The sequence below is a fragment of the Pagrus pagrus genome (assembly GCF_965226575.1).
Source record: "Pagrus pagrus genome assembly, chromosome: 10".
Taxonomy (NCBI): Eukaryota; Metazoa; Chordata; class Actinopteri; order Spariformes; family Sparidae; genus Pagrus; species Pagrus pagrus.
In genome coordinates this window covers 24,629,567-24,657,380 of record NC_140194.1, presented here as the reverse complement: position 1 = coordinate 24,657,380, position 27,814 = coordinate 24,629,567, and the positions used below count along the sequence as shown (strand labels likewise).

Sequence of the window (27,814 nt, the reverse complement as noted above, 5' to 3'; positions counted from 1 at the left end):
TGAGTTTCGAGATGATTTTTTTTTTTTTTTTAAATCTTAAATTCCATCAATAATAAAACTTTTTAGCAGTCTTCTTCACTGCCATTGGAAGTGCATTGGTATATGTTGTCACTCAGGAATACTATGAAACCAAAGGCAGAAAGTGAATCATGTCCTGTGCAGATGTTGTTCTATAGCAGTACTGTCAAAACTCCAGCAGGGGACATCCAAGTCTACAAATACACTGGCACTCATCAGCATTGGATTACCAAACCCAGTATGAAACATAAAAAGAAAAGAAGAAAAGGCACCAGGTATGAAAAAGATAGATTTATTTAATGACAAATTAAAACAGAAAAAAGAAGTTGAAGGAGAGCAGCAACATTACTGAGACTCCACATGAAGAGAAAGGGAGAGATGATTGGCTTGACCTCCCTCCCTCCTCACAGAAAAAAAGGAAAGACTTAGCACACAAACAAGAGGACGGAGAGACAAATAGATAAGAGAAAAACAATCCAACTCGGAGAAAACAAACCTTCAGAAGAACGACACAACTTGCTTTTTAACTACAAACACTGAAGTTTAGCCACAAGTTTTACAACTGCCTTTTAATTTTTGTTTTTAAAAGTCATTACAAAAAATGATAATTATGATAATCTCCATTTAATAATAACAATAGCAACATTGTAACGGTAGAAACTGTCCCTCATTCCTGGTTGGGTGATCAGTCAATCAGTGGTTGAGGCCGACACTGGCAGACAGAGCGAGATGGAGGCAGAGTAGAAACCAAAGAAGAAGAGCGAGGAGAGGAGAGGAGAGAAAGTGAGCAGGCTTTTTGCCACATGTCCGTCTCACACACACACACACACACACACGCGCACACAAACACATGTACACAGATATACACACGCGCACACATACTCACATACAAACGCGCACACATACTCACATACAAACGCGCACACATACACACACAAATATCAGGAGTTCTTCTCTCCTCTCATACAAAAAAAAGACAACTAAAATAATTAAAAAGAAACAGACTTCAGACCCCAAAATAAAACTGACTCAACTGAAATGCAGTGTTTTTTTTTTCCTTGTTCTGAAAACAAACAAACAAAAAATACCCCGACACACACTCAATTCATCCACTATTACATCTGTACACACAGCCAGTGATGCAAAGAACGGGCGTGTGTTTTGTGTGTGTGAGAAGTCCACTGTTGTGTCCAATCCATGAAAATAAAAAAAAAATAAAAAAGTCCAGGGCTGATGTCGCTGAGGGCCTTCTTAAATCCATACAGTATGAGAGCAGAGTCTGTTCTAAATAACTATCAACAACGACAGTCAACTATTTAAAGAGCGTCCGATGCACAATCTTGAGCCTTGGATGGACCAGATGAGCCTGTACGGAGTTCCTTTACTGCAGTCCTGGACAGAACTGGGTGTCTGTGGTTATGGGTGCTACAGCCGTCCAAGTCTATGGGTGGCGGTTCCAGTCCCAGCCATCGATAGCAGGGTCATCCACAAGTGAAGATATAAACCCAAATCTGCAATAAGGAACTTCATGAGCTCTGGGTTCCACTTTGAGCTAGCCAATACATGAAGACGCCCACTGTGGTGAAGCCCAGCCACAGCCACGGTTGTAGCCCTACAAGTGTCGGCAGCGTGTGAACCGTTCAGCCTGACCGGTACTGAGGTGGATTACCAACAGCAGGGAACGGGTGGGGGGGCGGGGGGGTGGATAGCTGGCTAGCTACCCAGCACTGACCAAGAGTCCATGTTGAAATCTAGCTTGAGCCTTTCCTCAGTGTGTAGCTGTCGGGGCGCAGCCACCCTCCAGCGTCTGGGAGTGACGGCCGGGGAGTTGTAGTGTGTGAAATGTCTGAGGAGGACTGAGAGGAAGAGAAGAAAGAGACACTAAAACAAGAGCGGTGGGAAATCACTTGAAGAGTTTGACTCAACAGCTTTTTCAGTTTGTGTCTTTGTTTATGACCAAGAGAGCGCCAGACTACATGTGCGTGCACGAGTCTCACATATATATGTTCATGTGTGTGTTTAGAAGTCTATAGCCATCACTACACAGTTATGTCCTTGTTATTCATTCCTCCACTCATCCATTCATTCATCCATCCATCCCTCCCACCCCCTGGGCCTCCGCGGCTGCCCGATCAGACAGTCCAGTTCCACATCTCAAGGGGTGAGGCAAAGAGGGGGGTGCGCTGTGAGGTCACAACTAATTTATCTGACCCCTAAAAAATGCCCCCTGACAATCTGTAACTTTTTAACCCTCTTCACTTGAAAGTTCTTAGCACATGGAGATGGTGACGTTGATGCCCAGGTTGCCGTTCTCGGCGAACAGCTGTGCGATGGACGTGTCGAACACCAGGCAGTCGCTGTTCATGATGGCTGTGGCGATGCCCTCGTGGATGGAGCGCGGCGTGGCCTCCCAGGTCAGGCGGCGCCGGTGCCCGTTGAGCTCCAGCCTGTAGGCGAAGTTCTCGGCCTGCTTGCGAGTCCCGATGAGCTGCACGATGGCGAAGAACTGCTGGTGGCCGTCGTACTTCTCCTGCTTCTCCAGCACCAGCATGAAGTGGAAGCCGAAGCACGACTGCATCATTACCCAGTCCACCGCGCCCGGCAGGTTGATGTCCGTGGCCAGGAACACAATGTCCTCCCCCTGGACACACATACACAGGTTTCACACGTTCAGTCATCACTGCTTCAAGAACTCTACTCTTCAGAATTGTTCACAGGGAAACCTAATCTGATTTTCTATTATTTTGAAAAAAATCCAGCATTTCAGATGAGTTCAATCACAATGAAAGAAATAAGCACAAATCAAAATACTCTCGCTTAACAATATTTATCATGTAGCAGCCACACGTGCTTTATTAAGCACTGGCAAATATGGTAATGTTGTGTGGGTGAGTGTGAAACTGATGGGAAATGCCAACTGTTGTCTGGGGATATGGACATATTTAGGATGCTAAACATGCGGCAGGCAACAGTTGTCCCTTATTACATGGAGGGTGGTCATTTAAAGGGGCACTGCATTGATTTAGCAGTGAACTACCATAGAGAAAAATGAAGGGTCAAAATCAAAGCAGCATGGGCTGAGAAAACAGACTGTAAGTACCTAGAATGGGTTAATTAAGAAAAAAGATAATGACAGACAGGGTGCGCATTAAAGGTGCAATATGTAAGAATTGGCCACCTATCGAATTCATACTTCAGATAAAACCGAAATTATAGTACTTGGTCCTAAACACCTTAGAGATGCATTATCTAATGATATAGCTAGTTTGGATGGTATTAACTTGGCCTCCAGCACCACCGTCAGGAATCTGGGAGTTCTCTTTGATCAAGATATGTCCTTCAACTCCCACATAAAACAAATTTCAAGGTCTGCATTTTTTTCATCTACGTAACATTGCAAAAATCAGGCCCATCCTGTCTCAAAAAGACGCAGAAAAGCTAGTCCATGCATTTGTTACTTCCAGGCTGGACTATTGTAATTCTCTATTATCAGGCTGCCCTAACAAGTCTCTAAAGAGTCTCCAGCTGGTCCAGAATGCTGCAGCACGTGTACTGACAGGAACTAAGAAAAGAGATCATATTACTCCTGTATTGGCCTCTCTGCACTGGCTCCCTGTAAAATCAAGAATAGAGTTTAAAATCCTTCTCCTCACTTACAAAGCTGTTAATGGTCAGGCACCATCATATCTCCAGGAGCTCATACTACCCTATTACCCAACTAGAGCATTACGCTCCCAGAACGCAGGATTACTTGTAGTTCCTAAAGTCTCCAAAAGCAGAATGGGAGCCAGAGCCTTCAGTTATCAAGCTCCTCTTCTGTGGAGCCATCTTCCTGTTTTGGTCCGGGAGGCGGACACCCTCTCTACCTTTAAGAGTAGACTTAAGACCTTCCTTTTTGATATAGCTTATAGTTAGGGCTGGCCCAGGCCTGTCTTGGACCAGCTCTTAGTTATGCTGCTATAGGCCCAGTCCGGGGGACAAATGATACACCGAGCTTCTCTCTCCTCCCCTGTCCATCTGTATACATTATGCCTGTATACATGCCCCATCTCTGCATGTCACTGACTTCACTTCTTCCCCGGAGTCCTTGTGCTTTCTAGTCCTACAGGCTCCCATGGATCCTGGTCGCGCCCGGGTCGTGGATCGTGGATGCGCCTACTGCCATGGCCCTGCCTGATCGTGGATGCGCCTACTGCCATGGCCCTGCCTGATCGTGGATGCGCCTACTGCCATGGCCCTGCCTGATCGTGGATGCGCCTACTGCCATGACCCTGCCCGACACCCACCACTACTGTTGCTAATATTAGTCATATCTCTGTTACATACGTTCCACTACTATTATTGTAATGCATTACTACATACTATCCTTACCGTTAACCACTACAACTGTTATCACTAGTAATCACATTTCCATGTGCATTTCATTATTATTGCTGTAATACCTCTTTATGTACTTTCCTGTCAACCATCCATTATAATTGTATACATTGTGATCTCGTTGATCTGCTCTGTACATGATACATGTGACATCTATTGCACGTCTGTCCGTCCTGGGAGAGGGATCCCTCCTCTGTGGCTCTTCCTGAGGTTTCTTCCGCATTTGTTTTTCCCTGTTAAAAGGGCTTTTTTTGGGGCAAGTTTTTCCTCACTCGAATCGAGGGTCGAAGGACAGAGGGTGTCGTCTCTGTACAGATTGTAAAGCCCTCTGAGGCAAACTGTGATTTGTGAATTTGGGCTATACAAATAAAATTTGATTTGATTTGATTTGATACTCAAAACAAATAGGGGGCCTAACTGAGCTAACTAGTTAGCTCACACCTAACTACTACACCTCGAAGTTGCTTATAACATGGTCACTTGCCAAAGAAAACCATTAATTTATATTTCCGTGCGTTTAAATAAAATATAAATGTTTTATTTTCCTCGGCAACACCTTTGACTAATAGCCGGAACAAACATTACAATCCTATAAGGTTCTTATGCAATGGAAATGCTGTTAACTACTCCAGTAAATAGGATGTAATTAAGAAAGCTGAAAAGACAGTTTCAACCAGCTAATCAGAACTGAGTATCCCACAAACGGTATATGCCAAGTTAATAAAGAAGCTGAGGAGACAGGTCAGTGTCTCACCTGCAGTGTGGTGATGGACTTGTGCTGGTGCATCAGGTGAGGCATGACAGCGTCCAAGGAGCCCTGCCACTTGCAGGAGGCGCCAGGGCACGGGCAGGAGTACGGCCGGAACTCGCACAGTTCTTCGTGCTCCGTCTTGTCAGTGTGCGGCAGGGTGACTTCGCAGCCCGACGAGGCGTACTTGCAGGGGAAGAGGACAGAGTTAGCCACCTTCTCCATGGCTAGGTTCCTGATGGAGCCCAGGGGGCCTCGGCAGGTGGGGCAGCAGGTGAGCTTGGGCCGACAGTTGGAGCATACCTGGGAAGGGACGGATAAAACATGAGTTATTATTTTCTCCTCCCTGGAGTTGTTCTTCTCTTTGAGGTCTCTTTGAGGAGAGGATGAAATGTCATCAGGTGGCCAAGCACTCAAGATTTGACTATTCACAGCTATAAAATGCATTTAAATTATTAAATCAACACTGTAATAAAGCTTGACTTGTTCAACAGTGAAACTAGCTCAGTAATAAAGATTTTTCTACCCTGCTGGAAACCTTGGGCACAATGTTGATTACTTTTTGCATTTAACTTTTGCAGTATGCATACAACACACACACATTTAGCTACTTAAAATATAATGCATGTGAGACAATCATTACACTTGCTGGCTATGCTTTCTTTCCTGGCTGAATACATACCAGGTGTCCGGACTGGCACTGCAGGATGGGGGGCAGGACATAGTCGAAGCAGACAGGGCACTCGAACAGGCTTGCCAGGTCACTGTTGGAGGCGGTGGTGCCTGACAGGGTGGGCACGCGCTGGGAGGGGGGACACTTGGAGGTTCCTGTGGGCAGCGCGGTGGCAGTCTGGCGACTCATTTCTGACAAAGAGGGGGAAGGACATGATGAAGACACTATATCAAATTACCATAAAAATATATAGCATACATACTGTGAACAAAATCTTATTTGTCATCTCTTGTGCCTCAACAAAATAAATATTAAAAACAAAGCTATCATCATCATCATCATCATCATGCGAGACATCACCGTTTCAAATGTAGCCCCCAGTAATCAAGTCTTGTCATGCAGCCAAATATAACCTCACTCCTCACTGTACGCTTTTAGCAGTTCGTAAGCAGTTAGACCATTGTTTACATGACGACATGCAGGTACATGCTAAGCTAATCTATTCTTATCTCATCAGTGACGCTCACCTTGCAGCCATCAAATGTCAAGCAGAGCCAGAATCTGCTGTGTGTTGGCTGTATGAAAATCTCACTTTTCAGAATAAAGTATCTGATCTATGCTTACATTATTCATTGATTCATCACATTTTTATATGTAAAATCAATGATCATCACTGCCTTTCTGCCAACAATCAGTGTGGTAACCCACTTGTTTCAATCACTGTAGACCAGCCACGCTATGTCACATGTGTAACCACAGAGCTTCAAACCATTAACTCTTATGGGAGAGTTAAACCACCTTTCAATGGCACCACATGAGGAATGAGCCATGTACACGTCAGTGTCCTCTGCCTGCCTGACAGCCTCTCTATGGTCTGAGCCTACTGTGTACTACATGTCTATTATTGTCCCAGCACCAAGCCAGAGCAGCACAGACTCTCTTAGTCACATACATAAAAAAAGAACCGCCAGACAGCAAAGTGAACTCAGATGTGGTGTGTGTGTGTGTGTGTGTGTGGAGCTGCTGTTTCCTATCGTGCTGTGCAGTTGCCTTGGTAACAGGTTTGTGGTTAAGTATGGGATGGCCTGTGGAGCAGAGAAAAGGAGAGGGGAGAAAAGAGGGGAGTAAAAATGATGGGCAGGAGAATAGGTATGTGTTCAGGAACGGGGACAGAGGCAGAGCTATTGGAGATGAAAGGAGGAGGGAGGAGGATATGATGAAAAAAGGAGGGAGGAGCAGGAAAGGAGGAGGAATGAGACAGCAAAGTTGAGAACCAGGCAGGGCAAGTACGTCAGAGATGGACAAAGAGCTAGAAACAAATGGAACATGAAAAGATGAGGATGAGGACAACGGAGGAGGAGAGACGAGGAGTGAAAAGTGTGTTATAAGCAAAGAGTGGACAGCACAGTGTGGGTGTAGAGCTTTCAAAAACAGGAGGAGAAGACAGGAAGATGAGCCTTTCATGTCAGGTCTTTTCTGTGCTGTGTAGGATGACTGTGCATGCCTGCATCCCCACCTACTCTGCTACCTGGCATAGTTCATCCTGTATATAGCCCCACCCACAGACAGATGCAGCACCGGGAGACCCACAACGGAGGAGCAAATATGGAGAAAAGAGAGGATAGTATGTGTGGGAGGTGAAGAGAATCAGGTGGAGAGGGAGTGCAATATGTAGACAGACAATACAACAGCTGGGAAATTAACACCCACCTACAAAATGCTGCCAAAGCTTTGGTCGAGGCTGCTCAATCTGCCTGACACTGCAGCTAATTTAACAGTTTAAAACGATAGAGAATACTGAGTCAGGGAACATCGTAGGTGGTCTTACGACATTTTCACGTTGACGTGTCATTTTCGAAACCTGTTGCATGTGTACCAGGACCCGTCTCTCTTTATACCCATTTTTGATGACTAGCAGTTAACCTTTTTTAAACGCGTTAAAAAGAACAGTTTGATCCATGTTAGTTCTCTACACACAGTACCATGAAGCAAGTAATTAGTCCCAGTGCTTCTACTGAAGAAGCCTTTTAAAAATTCAGTTATTTGTTTTTTGTTTTGTTTACATTTTAACCCCAATAGTCATGATTACCAAATGCAATGCTTTTATCTACACTCCTTGCATAAGCATCCCTTTTACATCTAGCCTGGTAGCTGGCAGCACTGCCAGTGCATCTGCTGGGCCAAAGCTTTTCTGCATGCGCACATGCACACACATGCCAACTGCAGAAGACTGGACCTAATGAGAGATAGCATTAGCTGGCTGTAACGCAGCCTGCTGGCTTCTAAACACATCTGCTGCGATGGAGATAATGCCAGCTATTAATAGAACTTCTTGGCTGGCTAGCATGCATGCTAGCAGCAGCAAAGAGCAGTGGGACTAAATTAGCTGAGGACATTCAGCCTGGTCAAGGCCAGGGTCACAGTCAGCTAGCATGCAGGACTGAAATAGCTAACACAGGGTAGCTTCACACAGACAGTCATAGGCTTGGCAAATACAGCTTCAAGACAATGAAATCATCAGAACTGGTGGCTAGGGTTAGGAACCGAAATTCGGTTCCAAATTAGAACCGAGTACTTAATGCCAAGTACTGGGCACCCGTGAAAAAAAAATTAATTTCGGCTCTGCTCCTAAACGTGACAAAAATTAATTAGTGCAAACAAAGCCTACATATATCTGCAAGGGCATGGCTCGTCTGGCTACCTTCCAGGACCTTTTTTATCTGCCAGGAGTCAGGACCTGTTACGTCACACGTAAACACAGAAGCGAGCTGGAGAGCTAGTGTGCATGACTAGCGTGTCACAGCAGCAGTCACAGTTCGAAAAATGGACCGCGAAGAAATGGTCAAAAATGTGGCTTCACTTTGTAAAAGAAAAAGACGACAAGGCATAGTGCAATGTATGCAAGTCAGGTTGCACATTAAATCTGATGAAACATCTAAGGCTGCATAGCAACAATGTGAACGAGTGTAGCAAGCTTAATAATTTAATTTTTTTTAAACAGTCTTCCCTCCCTGTACTAATGTTAGTGCATTATTCATTTTCAAGAAATACAAAGTACAGCTTTTGCTATGTGCTTATGTGTAATATCAATAGATTATGTGTAATGTTTAACACTGACTCTGTTCTGCTCACACTACCAGCACAACCTTATAGTTACAACTGACCCATACCATACCCTTAAATCATTACTTTATGTCCATGAGTGATGTAACAACGGTTAGAAAACCCATTATAAAAGGATACCTGCTGTATTTGGAAGAAAGGAAGATCCTTTTGCTTAAAGCTGAAATATGTAAGAATTGACCACCTGCTGAATTAAAAACAAATAAGACTCAGCAATTGCTAGAGTAACCGCTACTTGTTGCTTACCGTGGCTGCTATTAGCTAGTAAGCTCAGCTAACCGATGCAGCTGCTGGTCCAAACTGGAAGTTTGGGGAACCAGGGGAGTGCTGGTGTTTACACCACTAGCAAAGGAACTTTAGACCTGTTGGTGCTAGCTGATTAGCATGCTAACTTCGGTCTATATCTTTGCATCTCAATACACAGATGTCTTAAAGTTTCTAAAATTATTTCATATCCGATAGGGATTCATTGACTAGTCATTTCGTACGAGTGGATGCTTTCTGCCAGCTGTGTGTTTCTGTGAGGAAATTTGGGTGGTTTTGGGCGTGGCTGATTGGGCCTGCTTTTCAAACACTGCAGTGCCATCTTATGATGTGTGTGACCAAACAACTAGTGTCAAAGGATGTAGGAGAGAAATTTCAATGTGCCAGTCTGCCAATTTAGACACACTGGAACCATGACACTCTAATGTAAAAAGGTAAAAGTAGCCTAGAAAAGATGAAATGGATACAGTATATAACAACAAGAATACTGACTGCAGCTCAGTCAGCAGAATTACTGTATGGCTAAACATATTTGACTGAAATAGATCAACACTGCAGTCTCACAGGGAGGAAATGTTAGAGATGCCACACCCAATCCCAGCATGAGTGAATATAAAGTATAGTTTTAATTCAACCATGAGGGTTTTATGTGATTCAGGTTATGTTAAAACGTCAATTTATGATTAGAGATCATCAACCACTGCTTTTCACTGGTGCACACAGACCTTAAAAAAAGCCAGTGTAGTCGCCATCGATGTGATGAACACTTTGCTTTTGATAGTGGTAAAGTAAAGACAAACATGGCCCAGTTGTTGTTAGCAGGCACCTTAGAAGGATTTTACAGTCCGAGTTTACAGTTTACAAGGCTTCTGGGTTTTAGTTTTTACAATGTGGGCACTAAAAAGAACTAGCAACTCATTATGAATGATACCTCCCCAGAGAGCCTTTATAACCAAATTATACATTCAACAAAAAGGAATACGAAAGGTGCGAGAGAAGGTAGAGAAAACATGAGCTCAGAGGGGCTGAGGAGAGAGAGTGAGTCAGCTAACCAGATAGAGAGAGGGCAATGAGCACATACTGCGCTGTGTCAAGGAGGTGGAGGGAAGGATGAGGACAGAAAGAGGAGAACAAACAATGACTGTGCAGACGGTCCTTAAGAGTTCAGAAGGAGCAACGCAACAGTGAAGGGGAAAGGATGGAGCATCAAGTCCTATTTGTAGCTAACAAAAAGGCTGAATAAAAAGGTAGTAGCAGAGAGACATGTCACGGTCCACACCCCTTTCTGTGATGGAGAGAGAATAAATGGTGCAACACGCTGCCCAACTACAGCAAACTGGGAGCTCCAAATCCACAACAGGAAAGAAGTCGAGCAACAGCCACGACACACAGATCAGGACACACCCAGTGAAATTATCCACTGAAAACTATTTGGGAACCATTGTCTTCAAGCACAACTGTAGACTGGCAGGAAGACTGATGCAAAGGGTGGAAAAAACACCAACAGAAACATAGATACCCACCTTCGTCCATAAGATTTCCAAATAAGGCTTTCGTCTTCTCTTGAAATGTGGGGACCTCTGAAAAGAGAAAAAAAAGAAGGTAAACAAACATGACTTTGAGGAGCAAAGCTAGAAAATACTGGCTGAGAATCAAACCAACTAATAACACCCCAACAATAAACCCCCAATAACCATGAAGTCAGAGACAGCGAGTTAAATATGGCGTCCTTTGTGGTAAACATACATCTTCATTCACTGGCCTGGTTCTGTCATCTCTGACAGTGGGTGTGACACTTGCTCCGGTCAGTTCATATGTGAAGCAGATCTGATTTACATGATGACACAATCTAATGTTTATGGGAGCCGTGTGCTGGGCCAACAGGCTATAAGAGGTGAGGAAGGGCACTGCCCGCCTCATGCACTTCCACTGACGAAGCAAAATGCTCATTCAAGCAATTTAAGCCACTTACTGCGCTGCTAATGCAACGCAAATAAGAGTAGGCTTCTAAAATCATCGATTCCTACTGTGCTGTCTCCAAACTGTTTTCCCATTACTGTTAATTTATATTTCATAAAGCAGATAAGGCTCCATCCATCAGTTTAGTCAGGTTTGTGTCTGTGTCAGGATCATAATATGCTGATGCAAGACCATCATTCTCCAGAAGTGGCTGCCAGCTGGTTGAATTCTGTTCACCAACACAGTTTGATAAGCTAAGTGCTTACTCTATAGGAAGTCATCACCAAAGATAATGCTAATTTATCCTTATTTTTCGCTTAGATGTGCAGATATGCTTTACCACAGTTCTTATATGCTAGTTCAGCTCAAGCATTCATGCTCAATTTTAAGTAGCAGTCCCACGACACCACAGCTAAAAGCATTCTGAGAACCTTCTTAGCCCCAGGCTAACGCTCTGGCTACATCGACACATGTGGACAGTTCATGGAGCTGATGTGATGTGGCATATGTTTTTACTGGCTACACCTGCACATATGGTGTAGGGCTGTGTGAGTCACAGCTTTCAGTTTTGGGGTTGCATCTTCAGTTTTTGGACACAGTAAAAGTGCTGGAAAGCTAAAACTGTTCACCAATTTTGTGTAACATGAGTGGATGCAGTAAGATAGATTAAATTACTAAGCAAACATCAGCTGTTAGTTAAATGCCAACAAGATGATCAAGGCCCCAAGTGTAGAAGCTGCTATCAATCTCTCTCGTCAGCTACTATCAAAGGACGCAGTTGACAGGAAACAATAAATAATATAAACTCTCAAAAGCTCACTGTCGGCTAGAGTAATTTCTTGTATACTGTTTGTTTAATTTAACAAACTAGTGCTATGTATGACCTATTTCTGAATGAAAGGGCCGCGCACACCACACCATTAAAATATTAAAAAGGAAGGCTGGCCTATTTTATGCTTGGAGAGTGGATCTCTATGGCACGTATGCATCACTTAGAAATTGCTCTTATACCTGGTGTAGCCAGTTTCATTGATTACAATGGAAGCTTAGTGTTGCAGCAGCTACCTGATGAACGGTCCACATACGTTGTATAGCCAGTCTGTACAAAAGCGTTCACACTGGTACAATTCTGGCCAATGTGGGCTAACCCCAATTTAAGCCAAGTGTTTGCTAGCCCAGCTCTGGAGCAGGATTAGCTCCAGGTTTGTAGCATCGCCCCCTGAAAAGTCCTAGTGCTATGTTTTAGCACACTTAGGTCACTTAGGCTCTTTTTGCATTCACTGCAACCTATAAGCCGACCTGCTGCAGAAAAGCTGTTCTCTGCTGATAGAAACACGAATAATGAAGAAATACACACACACTGCTTCAAGACACAGTGGGAAACGGTCTCATGATGCATTCAATATCAGAATCCAGCCTCAGTAGGTGCACATATAGTCCAAAGTAAAAGATCACTGTTACAAGTTTTTTACAAGATGTGAAAAGCAACAAGTCTATTACAACATGTCAATTTGTGTACACTATCAACTGAAGGAGATCACCAGTTTCCACTCGCAACACTGTTATAAAAACACACAGCGGACAAACCTCACAAAGTCTATTTTCTAAACAGGGTTTACCTGCATGTCTTCTGAAGTCAATATGTGGTTGTACAAACTGAAAAGATAACACAGCATTCATTGAAGAAAAGCGCTTTTACCACTACTGCAAGTTTACATGCACACAAATAGTCAACTCATGTGACTTGAGGCCGTCATGTAAGAAAGTTGGATCTCATGTAAACATTACACACATCGCCTTCACAATCTCCGACGAAAAATAGTGAGACAATGCCCATGTTAGTATTGCCAACTCACACCAATTTGCTGCACTGTGAGAGACTAAAATCTAGCTCTTTGATTGTTTCATTTGTTGTTGGTGTGTTTTAAGGGGAAACATCTTTACGCAAGCTTGATCCTCAACCCTGATCCTAAGAAAGTTGGTACCGTGTAAAACGTGACTAAAAACACAATGCCATCCACAACTTTCCTTCAGTTTGTTGCTCTTATCCAAACTTGTTTGAAACGTGTTTCTGGGATCAAATTTAGAATAAGTACATATTTACAAAAATCATTAAAAAGGTGAAACATTAAATATACTGTCTTATACTGTTTATCAATTGAGTACATATCAAAATTATTGGCAGATCTCCAAATTCTGTTTAATTTGTTTTACACGGGGTCCCATTTTGGAATTGGGGTCATATGTTTAAGCCAATATAAACAGATTGGCTTATAGCAGTTTTACTACAATGTATTACACACAGCAACTATGTATGGATGAAATATGAAGTCAAATAAATCCAGTTCAAGATGTTAGAAAATAATGGTGGTCTCAACAGCAATTCATTAAAATATTTTCCTGCACATAACATTTTGGCCATATATAGTATTAGAATATTGAAGAGTGACTTATACATGGGAAATTTTGAATCATTTTAGACTATGTTCCTCATTAGATAAGAACTGAAAATACGGGCTGTGACTAAAATACAATAGTACAAAGTTTTTTTTATGCTTCCCGATGCTTTGAAAGGTTTCCAAACTACTCTTGTAGTCCTACATTCTCTCTGACATGCCCATAATAAAAAACTTTCTGTGACTCCAGTCATGAAACACATGACACCAGGTACATGTCAGTATTGTCGCCCTGTCTGCTACATCATTTATGTGTTTGCTAAATGTGCTGACGTTGGTGAAATCTTCTGCATTGTACTATAGGTGGCTTTCCCTAGCTGCAGCATATTAAACACGGCGCTTCTGCTTCAGGCGAGATCCGCCTCAAACTCTGATCGACCTTTCTAGAACACAGTCTTAAAAAGGACAGCTTCACAATTCTATTAAAATTATAGTAAGGTATCCATATGAACAATGAAACAGACTGCTTGCTGTAACCATCCCTCCTGTTTATACAGACATTTAAGAACTCCCTTCCTAATGTATTCAAACATTTATAAAGTTAAGAGGTTTCTGCAGTCTGAGTTAGACAAGACAAGTGGGTATCTGCCACAGTCCTTTTTCTTTCTAGTACAAAATCCTCTTTTTGTTACCATCACACCACTACAGCTCAACAGAGAGACTGTCCACTGTTCAGAGAAACACAAAGAGGGAATGTCATACTAAAACTGGTGAATATGTGCGCTTTATTTGTTCGTTCGGATGTCCAAAGCCTCAAATGAGCTTCATAAACTTTTGAATACCATGTTAACAATGTGGATTTTGTTCCTCCATTGCTTCAATTGAAAGTACATTAGGAAGGGTTCTCTTTATAGCCACTATGAACAGGAAGAATGATGACATCAAGCAATCATGTTTGTGTTAACATTGTCATTGAAGAATTACTGAGTGCATGTAGATGTAGCCACTGTTGGACTAATGGAGCAACACACATCGAAGCATCCGTCCAGGAAGGAGAGAGATTGATTTTGATGCATCAAGACTTCTGCTTATCTAACACTTAGAAGGATCCCATTTTCAACAAGTCTCCACTATTTCTGAAGAGGTCATCTGATCTATCTCAAAGTACAAAGTATTTGTCTTTCACAGCAGAGACGCATCTCCAGGGAGCAGAGTTTCTGGCTTCTCAAATGCTTTAAAAGGGGGGTATGTAGGCATTTTATCCTGAAAGACGTTTAAGTCACACAATTTTTTCTGCGGCAAGCGCCAACTTGCCTTAGACAAAACATAAACACATACATTCACATGATACAAAAAGGCTGAGGAGAAGCACGAGTGAAGGGGGAGGCGGAAAACAAGCTGGGCTTCAACACAAACATGCCATTCTTTGTTCTCAACTCATGGCCCACTCTTTTCTCAGTCACACACACGTTGTGCAGTGTTCGCACACATAATTCACAATGCACACAGCCACGCTTGCTTAATGAGTCTTCTGTACTCACCCACACACAAGCTATTCGACATACAGTACGAACACTTTTGCTAGCCAAGCTCCCTGCACACAAAGTATCAATTTATCAACCTGACACACACACAGCTGCAGCTGGACTCAGCTCAGGAATTTACGACATTTTACAACACCTTGGCTGCAGCTATAAAGGACCAGTGCAGGCAACACATTACACCTATAAGCAGAAAGGGTGTAAATGTTTCCGCACGTAAGTGCGCGTTCGTGTGCATTGTCTTGTAAACGCTCATTCACCTTTAGTCCTGTGTGTGTTCCTTGTGGCTACACACGAGAAGAGTCTGAACAAGGAGTACCAGGGCGGAACTTGCAGTGCTACGCAAGCCGGCTTTGATTTCACTTGGACCAGAGACATAGGGATAGAGCAATCATGCAGCCCCTCAGCTCCATATTTCTCTGCCGTTTTCCATGGAAACCACACACTGTTGCAGCTGCCCGAAACACACCACGAAACAGAGGATCACATTTTTCCCTCCTGGTCCCCAATTTAGGGAGCAAAAGCTCATGAGGGTGTGGGGAAAGCTGCAATGAAAGAATGCGGGGCTGAGTCCAGACAACAGCCAATGGAGATGCTTAATAGCCGGAAAAATAACAGCCCACGAGGGGATGGGACAAAAGGAGGAGGAGGAAGAGTGATTATGTCTGTGTCCATGGAATCCAAAAAACAAAAATATCACATTTTAAACTCCAAAGTCCCTCTGTCACAGGAACAGCATGCAAAAAAGGCATCCATCAGAGAACTAAAGAGGAACACCAGGCAGGTTGCTAGGTGCTTATGCTGCAACACAGAGAACCAGTCAAACTAAAATTAAGTCAACAGTCTGTCAGCAGTCTGTCAGTGTGTGGTCAGCCTGCCACTCCCCTGCTGCTCCCAGTCAGCTACTAGGAACTAAAGGCAACATGAGACAGTTTAGCAAAGTCACTGTAGATTCTCTCCAACAATGGACAATTATCCTTTTACTAGTTCCACCTTTGTTTTTCCTGCTGCCAGATCTTCAGGGTCGGTTTGGCGCTGTATCACTGCACTGCTTTTAAGAGAAGAGAAAAAAAAAACCCAACAACAACAGGTATATCTACTTCCAAAACCTATTTTCCAAAATTGCAGGCTTGCGGCACAAAAGCACACTTCCGGCAAAAGGAGGGCAGGTTTCTATGAAAAACAAATCTTGTGTGGTGTACAGCAGTTGCTGGAAGAATAATCCTTTGGCGACTGGAAAACAAAGCCCTGCTCTCTCTGGGTTTCCTGGTGGAAGTGGAGACGGCTGTAGCTAGCGAGAGAGGAACACAAGGGAAAGTCCCAAACAAAGTCTCTCTCCCTCTGGCTTTTCCTCTTAAGCCATGTTCTTTCTGTCCCCTGGAGTGTGGTAGGTGGTCACTGCTGCTGGGTGTGTTTGTGTGCATGACGGAGAAAAGCTAAGCCGGCATCCAATGTCAGTCCAAACTGAGCATGCTCACTCTCTCACCCTTCCCCTTTCTCTCTCTGTGGCTCCCAGCCCAAACACATAACCCCTTCTTCTCCGCAACACATCATTTCTCTTTCACACAGACCTTGACTTGACTGTTACTAATTTTATTTGCCTTGCTACACTTCATCTTTCATGTCAGTATCTGTGTCCATTTTCCCCTCCTCCGCCACACCATCTTCCATGCTTGCTTTGCCCTGAGCCTGCATATTTTGCCTTCTTTCTCCTCCATGGACATTCTCTCTCTCTCTTTCTCCAACTTGTGTTTCTTTCTCTCGGCCCCCTCCCTCTGCCCGGCTCTGTGGTTGTGCAAGTCTCAGATTTCAGCCTTGTCTGGCTGCAGGCTGTACCAGCAGCTGCCCTCATTGACACCATACCTCACTTTCTCACTGCCTCTCTTTTCATTCTATCCTTTTTTTTTTTTACTTACCGTCTTGCTGTTTGCCACAATGTAATATGTATATTTATCACACTAAGTAACCTCAAATGGCTGAATTTGAGAAATTTGTAAACCCCTGGGAAGTGTGGTGGATCTTACCACTGAGTTCGGGCTTTTGCAAAATTATAGATTTGCCCAAAAACCACACTTTGCAGATCAAAACAATATGATGTCGTTCTTCAGAGGACTACACCCCTCATGATGGGTCAAATGTTAACGTGTTACTTTGTAGAATCAGTCTAGCTATGCAACCCTTTGCTCCTTTCTTTCACAGACTCAATCCGGCACACACCCTGGCTCCCTCTTCCTTTCCAAAAACACACACGAAAACTGAGCCAGCCAGGAAAAGAAGACCAAGTGAAACCAAAATATGACTGTGAGCCAGAATCTGTCTGTCAGCAGGAGAGAAAGTGATAGCTAGCTAAGTGCACACAGAGAGAAAGATGTTGGCCCAGTTCACACGTAGCACTAAAACAGCATGCTGGATGATTCGATCACAAACGGAAAATAAAACACCGCAATTCTAACATTTAAATAGCCGCATATCATTGTACAAACCTTTTGTCACCATAGTTGTCTGTTTTGAAACGCACTACTGACAGAAGCATTACCTGAGAAGCTACAAAGAAACAAAAAATGTCCTTCCTAGCTATTCTTCTGCGTCGCATCAAGTTGGGCTAGGAAGTTGATCTTAGATCTCATTTTAGGGCTGCTACTTACAATTATCTTAAGAAACTAAAACCAGAAAACTGTTGGCAGTTTTGCATGACAGATGACTTAATTGGTTATCAAAATAGTTGGCAGTTAATTTTCTGTTGATAAACTAATTGTTTACTCTGCTAATGACGATGTCCTCATCTGGAACAGGCATTCACAATAGAGATGAACATTACATTGAGTCAACAGATTATTGGCTCAGTATTGGGACATTTATATTAATGGTGTGTCTGTGAAATAATAGCCTATAAATATAACAAGCAGGTGGTAGTATGCACCTTTAAAATTGGTTATTAAGACTTTATTTTACTTGATTGCAGAAAGTGCAGTATTTAGATGCAGCTCCTGAGGCTGACACATTTTAGTGTCTTATTAATTATTTATAGAAATGTCTTACAATTCTCTTATTGGAATTTATTTGTTATATTAATTAACATACAACTTTTGTGATTATTGTGTGTTTGATTGTTATATGTTCTACGCTAATTGAAAAAAATAATAATAAACACTTATATCATTAAGTTCTTGTCTTTTCATGAGAATATATATCAGTCAATGTTTTGATGGTGATATCAATATGGCAATGCTCCATCACGTTTTAAATCTATTACAAAGTGAATATCGAACTGAAGCGTGACCTAAAAAAAAAATAAATAAATAAAAAAATCGGCCCGAAAAATTACAACTATGATTTTTTCCCAAATCATTCAGCCCTAGTAATCATCGGTATTGGTTGAAAGAACCATATCATGCATCCATATTCACAATGCATATTCTGGTTTTGTCCTCGATTCTAGCTTAGCTAACACTGTGGAAGAACAGGAGACACACTGCTGCTGTATTCTTTTCACCACCGTCACACTACATCTGTTCACATTATCACCAGACAATATAAACTTAATGCAGTCAGAACATCAGCAGCACAAAATATGTGGGCACAAAGAAGACCTGCTGTGGCACATATACACATTGTGAGCTATAAAAACAGCACTAGTGACACTAGCCAATGCCAAGACTGTGTTATTAAAGGGGCAGGGCAGCAGATACAACAATGAGCCATCTGGACCAAGCAGCAGTTCACCACCAGAGACCCAAACACTTCATCACCTACAGCCAGTGGTTTAAAAAGGGGGAAGAAAGCGGGTGGGGGGTCAGATTATTTAGATCCTCCACACGCTTTAGCGATGCAAATGTCTGAAATGATTCATGCTCAAGATGCATCATTGAGCTGAAATCAAGGGAGTAAGAGAAACAAGAATAGTGAGTAGGAAACATAAAAAGCACACCATGGCAGTGAGGTTGTAAAACACACTACAATAGAGCCGAGCACAAGCCCACATTTCCATATGAAATGACTCCAGCTCTCAAACCCTTTCACAGTCCAGCTTGTACTAATCCGATACAAGTCACTGAAGCAGGGTCAAAATAAAAGGCACAAAATATTTTCTTTCCTTACGTGCTTTGATTACATAAAGTCGTCATTTGCAAAAGAAACATCACTTGACCTGCCAAAGATTTGCCATTTAACAACATTTTGGAAGAGCTAATCACACTTGGTGAAATTTAACTACTCTCAATAGCTGAGTACATCCACACGTCAATACTGAGGTGAATCTAACATTTGTTTATAACAAGTTTCATGTCTGTGATATTAATATTATTATTATTATTATTATTATCATTATTATTATTGTTTTTATTCCATTAAAAAAGGTCAACAATAATACAAATTGTGTAATACCATATAGCGGGATATTTCTGGAGATGGTTATTGTTCCATGAAAATATTAATATCGTTGCAACCCTGCTCCAGTCACACTTTGCCTACTGTGAATACCAAATTAATTTTAAGGCAACTGTAGGCTGTTTATGCATATCTGCATCACTGCCGACACAAAGTAAATCAACGTCACTGTTCCAAAAGAGAAAGGTTATACAAACTGTGTAATACCTGAGTGAACAAGCAAATGGAAGTTTAGAATGTACTCATTAGGAGCCAATAAACTTTTAATGAGAGGGACTCCCATCTGGCTCAGAGCTAGATAAGGTAACAGAGGAAACCACGTGTTCCCACATTCTCAGGTTTGGGTTGGTTTGGCTTCAGGTGCAGATGCCATCTGACTCATTTTGGTTTAGTTTTATGTGGTTTGTTTACAAAGTACTCTCATGTTAAGCTAAGACAAACAAGTCTTCTGATTCAGGGACAAATTTTTAGATTCATGAAAAGCTCTAGTCAGAGCGAAGGATCAACTATTGATCTGTCCTTGGTTGTTAATATAACTCTTCAGAGGAACACGTCTGCTTGCTGACACAATTAAGGGACAGCAAAGTACAGTCAGTGGGGGAATTGTGTACTGCACTGACTGTACTTTGCTGTCCCTTGAGCCTATGCTGCACGTACTCCGGACTTAATGAGCTGTGTTTTATGACATTTCTGGATTTAAAGTAAAATATGTTAGATGGTTATAGAGACGCCACACTATGTATAATAACAAAGGACATTTTGTTCAATACAAGTGCTGAAATATCACTGGGATTCTGTGTAACAGCCAGCGTTGGCCCAAAATTTCCTCCCTGAATAAAACAAAAAACAACATATGAACGTTTCTTTTGGGGGTTAATGTTGTCATTTCTTTTACTTTGGCAGTCACCTATTTTCCACAGCAGGAAAAACCACTGAGTAACAGTGCAGCTCAGCCGCTTGTTACCATGGAGAATCCACACAGAGCTGGATATCGGGGCAGAGACAAAATCAAACTACACACACAAAGCCTCAGACCTTGTGTTTAACATGCAGACATAGATGTGCATCATGCGTACACACACGCACAGGCAGACACAAAGAGCCGTAAAGCAAGCAGGGACTCCCTTTGGCATTAGTAACAGATCTAGAATTACCTCACTGCTACAGAGCCAGTGAGTCACTCTCTGCCTCTCTCACTCACGCTCACACACACTCCTGCATCAGGCCAGCAGGAACAGCTGTCATTCTTGTGAGGACGAGATGAGTTTTATTCGCTGGACATGCACTGCTGATGATGTGCCAGGACAGTAAGAAAAAGCACAGGTATGCTGACAAGCTACAGTAAGTCACCGACACACATACATACACACAGATAGATTAACTATCACCTGAAAGCACCAACACAGTTTGCGACGTGGGAGGAGTTATTTTGGGAATCCCTGGTTTCTTGACGTAAAAGTCTTATTCTTTTTCCCCATTCACAATGTTTCATGACTCACAGTTGGAGTACTTCTAAGGGCTTTGACTGGCATTAAAGTCTAATGGTTAAATCATAAAAACAAATATTGAGGACATTAGAAAACATCTGGGTCTTTGATAAAGAGATGAAAGCACAAGCCTGGGTACATAAAAACCTAAGAGGTGTGTCTAAAAACATCCAATCCGTGAGCTTGAGGAACGCCTGGTGAAAGCTAAAGATAAAAGTGGCGAGAAAACTGAAAGCTTTGATGAACCACTATGATGCCATGTTTTGTTCCCAACTGTGTTGAGAAAAGTGTGTTGAATTTGCTACTGCTCCGATTTGCAAATCTGACCAGCCCCCAATAAAGGGAATACAGAATAAGGCAAAACACTTCTGGTACCTGTGTCCCTCTCCATAGTATGATCACTATCCATCAAGGTATTAGGTCAAATATTGTCATTTACGATTTTGTCACTGATGCCAAATACTACAAAATGATGTGTGCCATGTAATTACATCTAGCTTGCTGTAAGAGGGCTTAGGACTTGTTCAGAAATGTCACATAAAACATGATAATCTCCTGTGTTATGCCATGTGACACCAGCCAATGCCTTACAAAAGCGTGCATTCACACATACACAAGCATGCACACACACAGCTGAGACTGCCACAGACACAGCTCAGATCGGCTACAGGTAAATTCAAATACTAGACGAGTCAACCAAGCTTTTTGATTCAAACACAAATTAAGAACAAACTTTAGTCAAGCAGCCTTTCCCCAATCTACTGAAGCACCTGCAGCATCACTACAGTCTGACAAATGTGTTATGGCAAAAAGAAAAAGTTTGGAGGACATACATACACATTTTGTATGTGTAAATATTAGGGCAGTCAAAGTTAGCGCGACAACAAAACAAATTCCTCTGATTGCCGTTAATTTTTTTGATGCAGGATTAATGCACACACGTTATAACCCTCGCCCACCCCATAGTTAGGGAAATCAGGAAGCGATGCAGCAGTAACGCTGTGGATGGCAAGCAGAAACAAACCTCCCTGAGAGGAAATGGATAAAGAAAAGGATCTTTTGAATGCAAGTTCAGCTTGTGCAGTGATTGTTTCACAGCATCAGTTAAAGCATTGAGTAACAAGCACCAAAACATTCCACTTTAAAAGTTCCAGGCAGCTGCCGGTAGCCTTTGAGCAGCACAGTGAATTAATTTTTTCTCTAGTCTATCGCAAGTTAACATTTACCATTAAAGATGAAAAGGCAGCAAAACATCCTCTCATTCATCATTCACTCTTTTGAAGGTTTCTTAACTTGTGATGAATCAAATATTTCAAAGCCAGCCTGTCAAACTGTTAAACCAGCAGGAAATGAAGGCTTTATTTGGCTATGTTTTCATAACATAGTTTATTATGAACTTGACCTCTGCCTGAAACTCTTCCACAGAGTTGGTGTTTTCAATGCAACTTCAGCTGCTCTGCACAGCAAACTCAATGAAATCATTCAAAACACAAGTAAACTTCTTTGCCTATATTTCTGAATGCCAGGTTAGTCACACCATGCGACATCAATGGTATAACGTAATACTACTAGATGTTTGGCTTAACATAATATACTCCACATGATGAAACTATTCATAAATACAGTCTAACATTAGACTGTGTGGTCAGTTAAGTTGACTCATGTATGTAAACTTACTTAAGCCACCTTAACCTTAGAAAAAGGTGCAGGTTCCTGTACTTAAACAAGTAGCACTACACCTCTGGTTCGACAGGCTAGCTTTGCATGCCTCAGATATCTGAACAAATGGACCTTCCCCAGAAGCATCCCCATACACACAGCCAAGCATTACCCCTAAATTCCACCAGATACGTGCTCGGTACGTCTCCGCTCCGCCACGGCAGAGGAGCTGATAGGTTTCACTCTAGTCTATGTGTGCACTTCCACTGGCTCCGCTGCGTTGCATATCTACTCCGTTACAGCTCCGGCAGTCCGGACTCTTCCGGTGCAGATACGCAAGGCTTCTATTTCTGCCGGATTTCAACATCCGGTTGATTTTCATAATAAAACAGTCCGTGTTGGTGCCAGCACAAAAATCCCTAAAAAAGAGACAAATCAAAGCGCTTCTTCTAATCCTTCAGTTGGGAACACTAACCTTTTATCTGTTTGTCCTTGTCTTTAATAACACATATGTATAACTGCGGTCGTGCGTGATTCTGTATTTATCGTGGGCCGATGAGGACACTGCAGTCGTGTGTGTGTGTGTGTGTGTCTGTCCAGTCGTTGCCATAGAGTAGACAGAGCAAGAAAGCGAAGCTGGTACAGGTGCATCGGTACTGTAGAAATAGTTTTGAAACATTCACAGTCGATATGTATCGATTTTTTAGACAAAGCTGCATGCAAACCACAGCTTTACATCCATCAACAGAAATATGTGGCCTACCACTGATGTTCATTGGATAAAACCAAGTGACTCCTGATTCTAAAAAAGGTCCAATTTGTAATAATTCCCAACTCGTCAAATATTGATGCTTTGGGATGGTGGAAGACCTGACCTACAATCGACAGTATTTGACGAGTTGGGGATAATTATAATTATATAATACAGTAATAATAAAATATGATTATAAAATCAACTTTCTTACAAATCGGACCTTTAAGCATATGTATCCACAATACAGTCATTAACAGAATGACAAGTCAACTACCTGTAAAACGTCCTATATCAGGTTTAACGGGTGTCTGTGCCACTGCAACCTCAACTGTCAGTCACATATGGTTACATAATCTTCGCTGCAGAAGGCACAATATAAATGAAATCAGCCTCCAAACACTATACCCACAGATTAGGGGTAGAATAAACACTTAGGGAAAAAAACAAACAGCAGGGAGGCCACATATGAACAGAAGTCACACCGTTCAGCTGGAGAACATCCCACTGGTGCACCTACATGCTGCAAGTAGCCCATTTCCTCTGTAGAAGGGAGATTCGAAAAAACTTTGAGGAATGTGAGAATTCAGCACACTGCTGATGTGTGTTTAAATGCTATGCCACCATGACCCAGTACTGCAGTGACTATATGAAAAATAAATATCATGAGCAGTTGTGGCATGGTATCTTGGGTATACCACTAGCACTGTGCTGAAAAGCTTGAAATACAATACAGAGCAGAGCTTATAAACACTTATTTATTTATTGGCATGTTGCTCCATGTGTGCACAGTTCTGTAGTATCATTGACAAATGGCTCGGTATTGTTGATTTTGCAAATGTTTGAGGTAATTTACACTCCTTGTTTTAGCATCTCAAATGTGAGTATACTCAGCTAATCTTTGCCATAAATGAGCAAATCTGAATGTTTTGGGGGTTTGGGACTGTCAGAACAAGCAATCTGAAGGTTTGCAAACACTGACAACTCTACTACAAACAGTTGTTGAGTTTGTGCCACTACAACAGAGCTAAATAACTTTTCAGCAAACAAAATATGAAAAAGCCATCCTCCATTTATTTCCCACATTTGACCGAGTATATCATTCCTATCCATGACATAAATCCCTGTCATCTTGGCATCTGTCGACATCAATACACATATGAAAACCATCCCGGTGGCTACATTACCAAACGACTAAGCCTCTCTAAAAGCCATGGAAAACCCTCAGGTCAAAACAAGTTCATCTCTGCTGCTGCTGTATTATAGACAACCACCACTGTACTGACCACAGTCAGCACAAAATAAAAAGCCAATTTTTTGCTCAGGATTGTGTGTGTGTGTGTGTGTGTGTGTGTGTGTGTGTGTGTGTGTGTGTGTGTGTCTGTCTGTGATTAGACTTAAGAGTGTGAGAGCTTGTTGAGCACACTGACTGATTGACACCCCTGATCTGACTCGTCTGTTAGTTTTGTTGTTCTCATAGGTCTGATCAACTTCAATGTTTACCATGCTATTACAACCAGAGCAGAGGTCTAATTGGTCAGAATAACAGGCGATACACATGTGAGTGTCCGAGAGTTTTCAAAGAAAAAAGTTCTACTAGGATTTTTTTGTGGTTGGACGTTATGGCGGGTTTCCATTTGGGTCTGGAGACCAGGCTTTTGTCTGGATTCATTCCCACTATCATATCTTATACTTGGTTATAAATAATCAATTGCAACTTCAATATCAGCAACAAATGTGACCAGCTCTCTAATAATCAATATCATGCAGCACTCATGCTCACCACACAATATAAAGAGTTTTAATTAGGAGGTGAAATCATCCACAGGACAGGACCCCTGCTGTTGAGCAGACTAATGACTGCTGTGTCATCTCACTGTAGAAAGTCAAACAGTCAAAATACAAGCTTCAGGCATAGCTGCTTTATGTCATAGCTATCTATATCAGCAGATACCAGAGCGTGAAATTAACTTTGGAACAGTAATGGAGCGACTATGGCTAAAAACACTGCAATATATTCGTCATAAATCTTGCAAAAAACATCCAATGTCACATAAATCTAACAGATGTATGCAGACTCTAACTTGTTGCTCCACTTGCTCAATTTTTCTCAACAATAATAAATCCTTTTTGATATTTGACGGACTAGAATGTTTTGTTTTTAATGTTGAGAGTATCCTTTGTAATCACAACAACAGTAAAATGACATGAAAGACGCTGCTATCAGTGACAGACTGGACTAGAATGGCACTCAGAAGAGCGCATACCTCTGCCAAGGCCCAACAGTCCCCTTTAGCACTCTCTTTTCCTTGAGAAATTGACAAAAATGTTGAAAAACACTGTATCTCGCATTTCTAAAGAAAAGTGAGAAAAAATCTTGGATCCGTCCCTTTATCTGGATACGCACCAGAAGTTAACAGGGTCTATTCTAGGCCGAGACCAATCCTCCATCCAAGTTTGCTGAAAATCAGTTCAGTGTTTTTTGTGTAATCCTGCTGACAAACCAACAAACCAACCAGCAAACGGACTCGGATGAAAACATAACCTTGCTGGACAAAGGACTTTTATGTCCATGCACAATAAATGCCTTAATATTTTGCCCCATTTCATCAAGCTGACTAATATAGAATAAGTAATTTTCAAATTAATGTATAAAAGTTATTATATAAAATGTTCCTGCAAAGTAACCATGTCAGAGAGGTTTTTCATCATTACCCTCTCCAAGGAAGCCTCCACAGTGGTGAACCTCCACTTTAATGCTATATAGGATATCATGTTTTCTGAAAACTACTCTGTTGTAATGTGCTATAAGCTCGGTTCACACGCATCTGTGTATTTTTATATTGATAAGATGCAGTTAGTCAGAGAGCTGAAATCTCTTTCAACAAATACCTGACACACATCTGCATGTCACTGCCACAATGTGATGTCTGACTACACTGTGGCTGCACTTGCTGAGTACTCTTGCTTGGTCAGACCACATGTCTCTATTTTACCCCATGCAAAGTCATTTCTGGTCATCCGAAACATTAGTAAAACAGCTTCACCAGCCAGTTCAGTGACTACTTTAATACAATCACATATTAAAAAAAATAAATAACAAATCATTCTCTATCCTATATTCCCAACTGTTAATAATTCATCTCCCATCACTACAGGGTGCAGGCCAATGGCAAACTCACAAACATAACACATTGCTCCAGTTTTGCCTTTCATGTAACAACATTTATACAGCTGAGGTCTTTGCAGTGATGATGACACTGGAGTCACTTCTACATGAAGAAGATGCTGATCCCTGGGCAACTTACTGTACACCTTGTCATTCTTATGAGCACATTAAGTTTGTGGTAACTCCCAGCATAGATCCATCCCACCTCAACCTTAACTGAGCCCTTAACAACAGACATAAGACTCCCCTAACAGGCTGAAGTCGCTTCATCATAAGGTCACACAGTGATAGCATTAGAGTTTCTGACAGCATGGCTCATAACAGATCGACAGGTGTGCGCTCTGTTCAGCTGCTGCACTCGCGATGCACACGCAGGTGAGCGAGTGATGAAGAAGAAGAAGATGAGAGCCATCTGAGGAAGGATAACAACTGAAAGCTGACATTCACTCGTCCTCCCCTTAGAGACAGGTCAAACACCCACAGTCACGGTGGATCTGTCAGCAGCCACCATCGTTACTTTGAGTAAACATTAGTCATCACTTCCTCCGCAACCGTCATTAAACCAGGTTATGCCAGTAACGCTGCTACACAAAACAATGCCATGATGTGTTTCTGATGACCTGAACTAACCTGCTTTGAGAGCAAAATGGCCTTGTCTGGCCAAGCAGACGACGGCGTAGCCGAGCTAGCACTAACTGTTACAGACATACAAGGCCTCGTCTTGCCGTAAAGCAGTGCCCCTTAGCACACTAGCTAGCTGAATCGGTGACTTGTTAGCTTAGCAAGTGTGTGAACAAGCTAGGAAAAAGATGCCCTAACGTTCTTCCTGCACACTTGAGTGGACGTTAACAACAACGTTTGCTCACCAGACGTTCCCATCGACTGCACACCGCAGACAGCCGTGCATTTTAGAAAGCAACAAACAAGCTACCGACGCGGCTAGCCAGCTTTTTGCCAAAGCAGAGCTAGCTAGCTAGCTAACAGCCAACATTAGCAGCGCGCTAATGAAGGAAGCTAACGTCTGCTACAGCAGGGCTGTTGTTTTTCCCAGCACACACTACACTCGAAAATCCGATGTTTCACTCGCGACGGCACACCCGCTTACCTCGGACGAATAATCCTTCAGCTCACTGCAGATTATTGGGTGAATGTATGGCGAGGTGGTAGACACAGGATCCCTCTTTATCGTCTTTCATTCGTTAGCTCGGTGTACACATTCGCACAGCTCCTGTAGCAGAGACGAGACGCCAGGCGTTAAGTACC

The 27,814-nt window shown here is 42.3% G+C and overlaps 1 protein-coding gene across 2 annotated transcripts; it reads right to left on the bottom strand.

Annotated features, from left to right (window-relative positions):
- Positions 1–294: 294 nt before the first annotated feature.
- On the bottom strand, positions 295–27,814 carry siah1 (siah E3 ubiquitin protein ligase 1). 2 transcript variants are annotated; one of them, XM_084363406.1, is made up of 5 exons: positions 27,657–27,814; positions 10,727–10,783; positions 5,826–6,007; positions 5,150–5,446; positions 295–2,659 (listed from the first exon to the last, which is right to left on the bottom strand). In XM_084363406.1, exons 2-5 carry the CDS (start codon positions 10,734–10,736, stop codon positions 2,288–2,290), a joined length of 861 nt encoding a protein of 286 aa, XP_084219532.1. In that variant the 5' UTR covers positions 10,737–10,783; positions 27,657–27,814; the 3' UTR covers positions 295–2,287. The 2 variants fall into 2 exon arrangements, with proteins under 2 accessions (XP_084219532.1, XP_084219531.1); XM_084363405.1 differs by lacking the exon at positions 27,657–27,814 and adding an exon at positions 15,360–16,522.

Coding starts and splice junctions, on each gene's coding strand:
- siah1 (XM_084363405.1), bottom strand. CDS start 15,477: ATGTCTCTGGTCCAAGTGAAATCAAAGCCGGCTTGCGTAGCACTGCAA. Junction 6,008..10,726: donor TGGAAATCTTATGGACGAAG/GTGGGTATCTAT, acceptor CCTCTTTGTCAG/AAATGAGTCGCCAGACTGCC. Junction 5,447..5,825: donor AGTGCCAGTCCGGACACCTG/GTATGTATTCAG, acceptor GTCCCTTCCCAG/GTATGCTCCAACTGTCGGCC.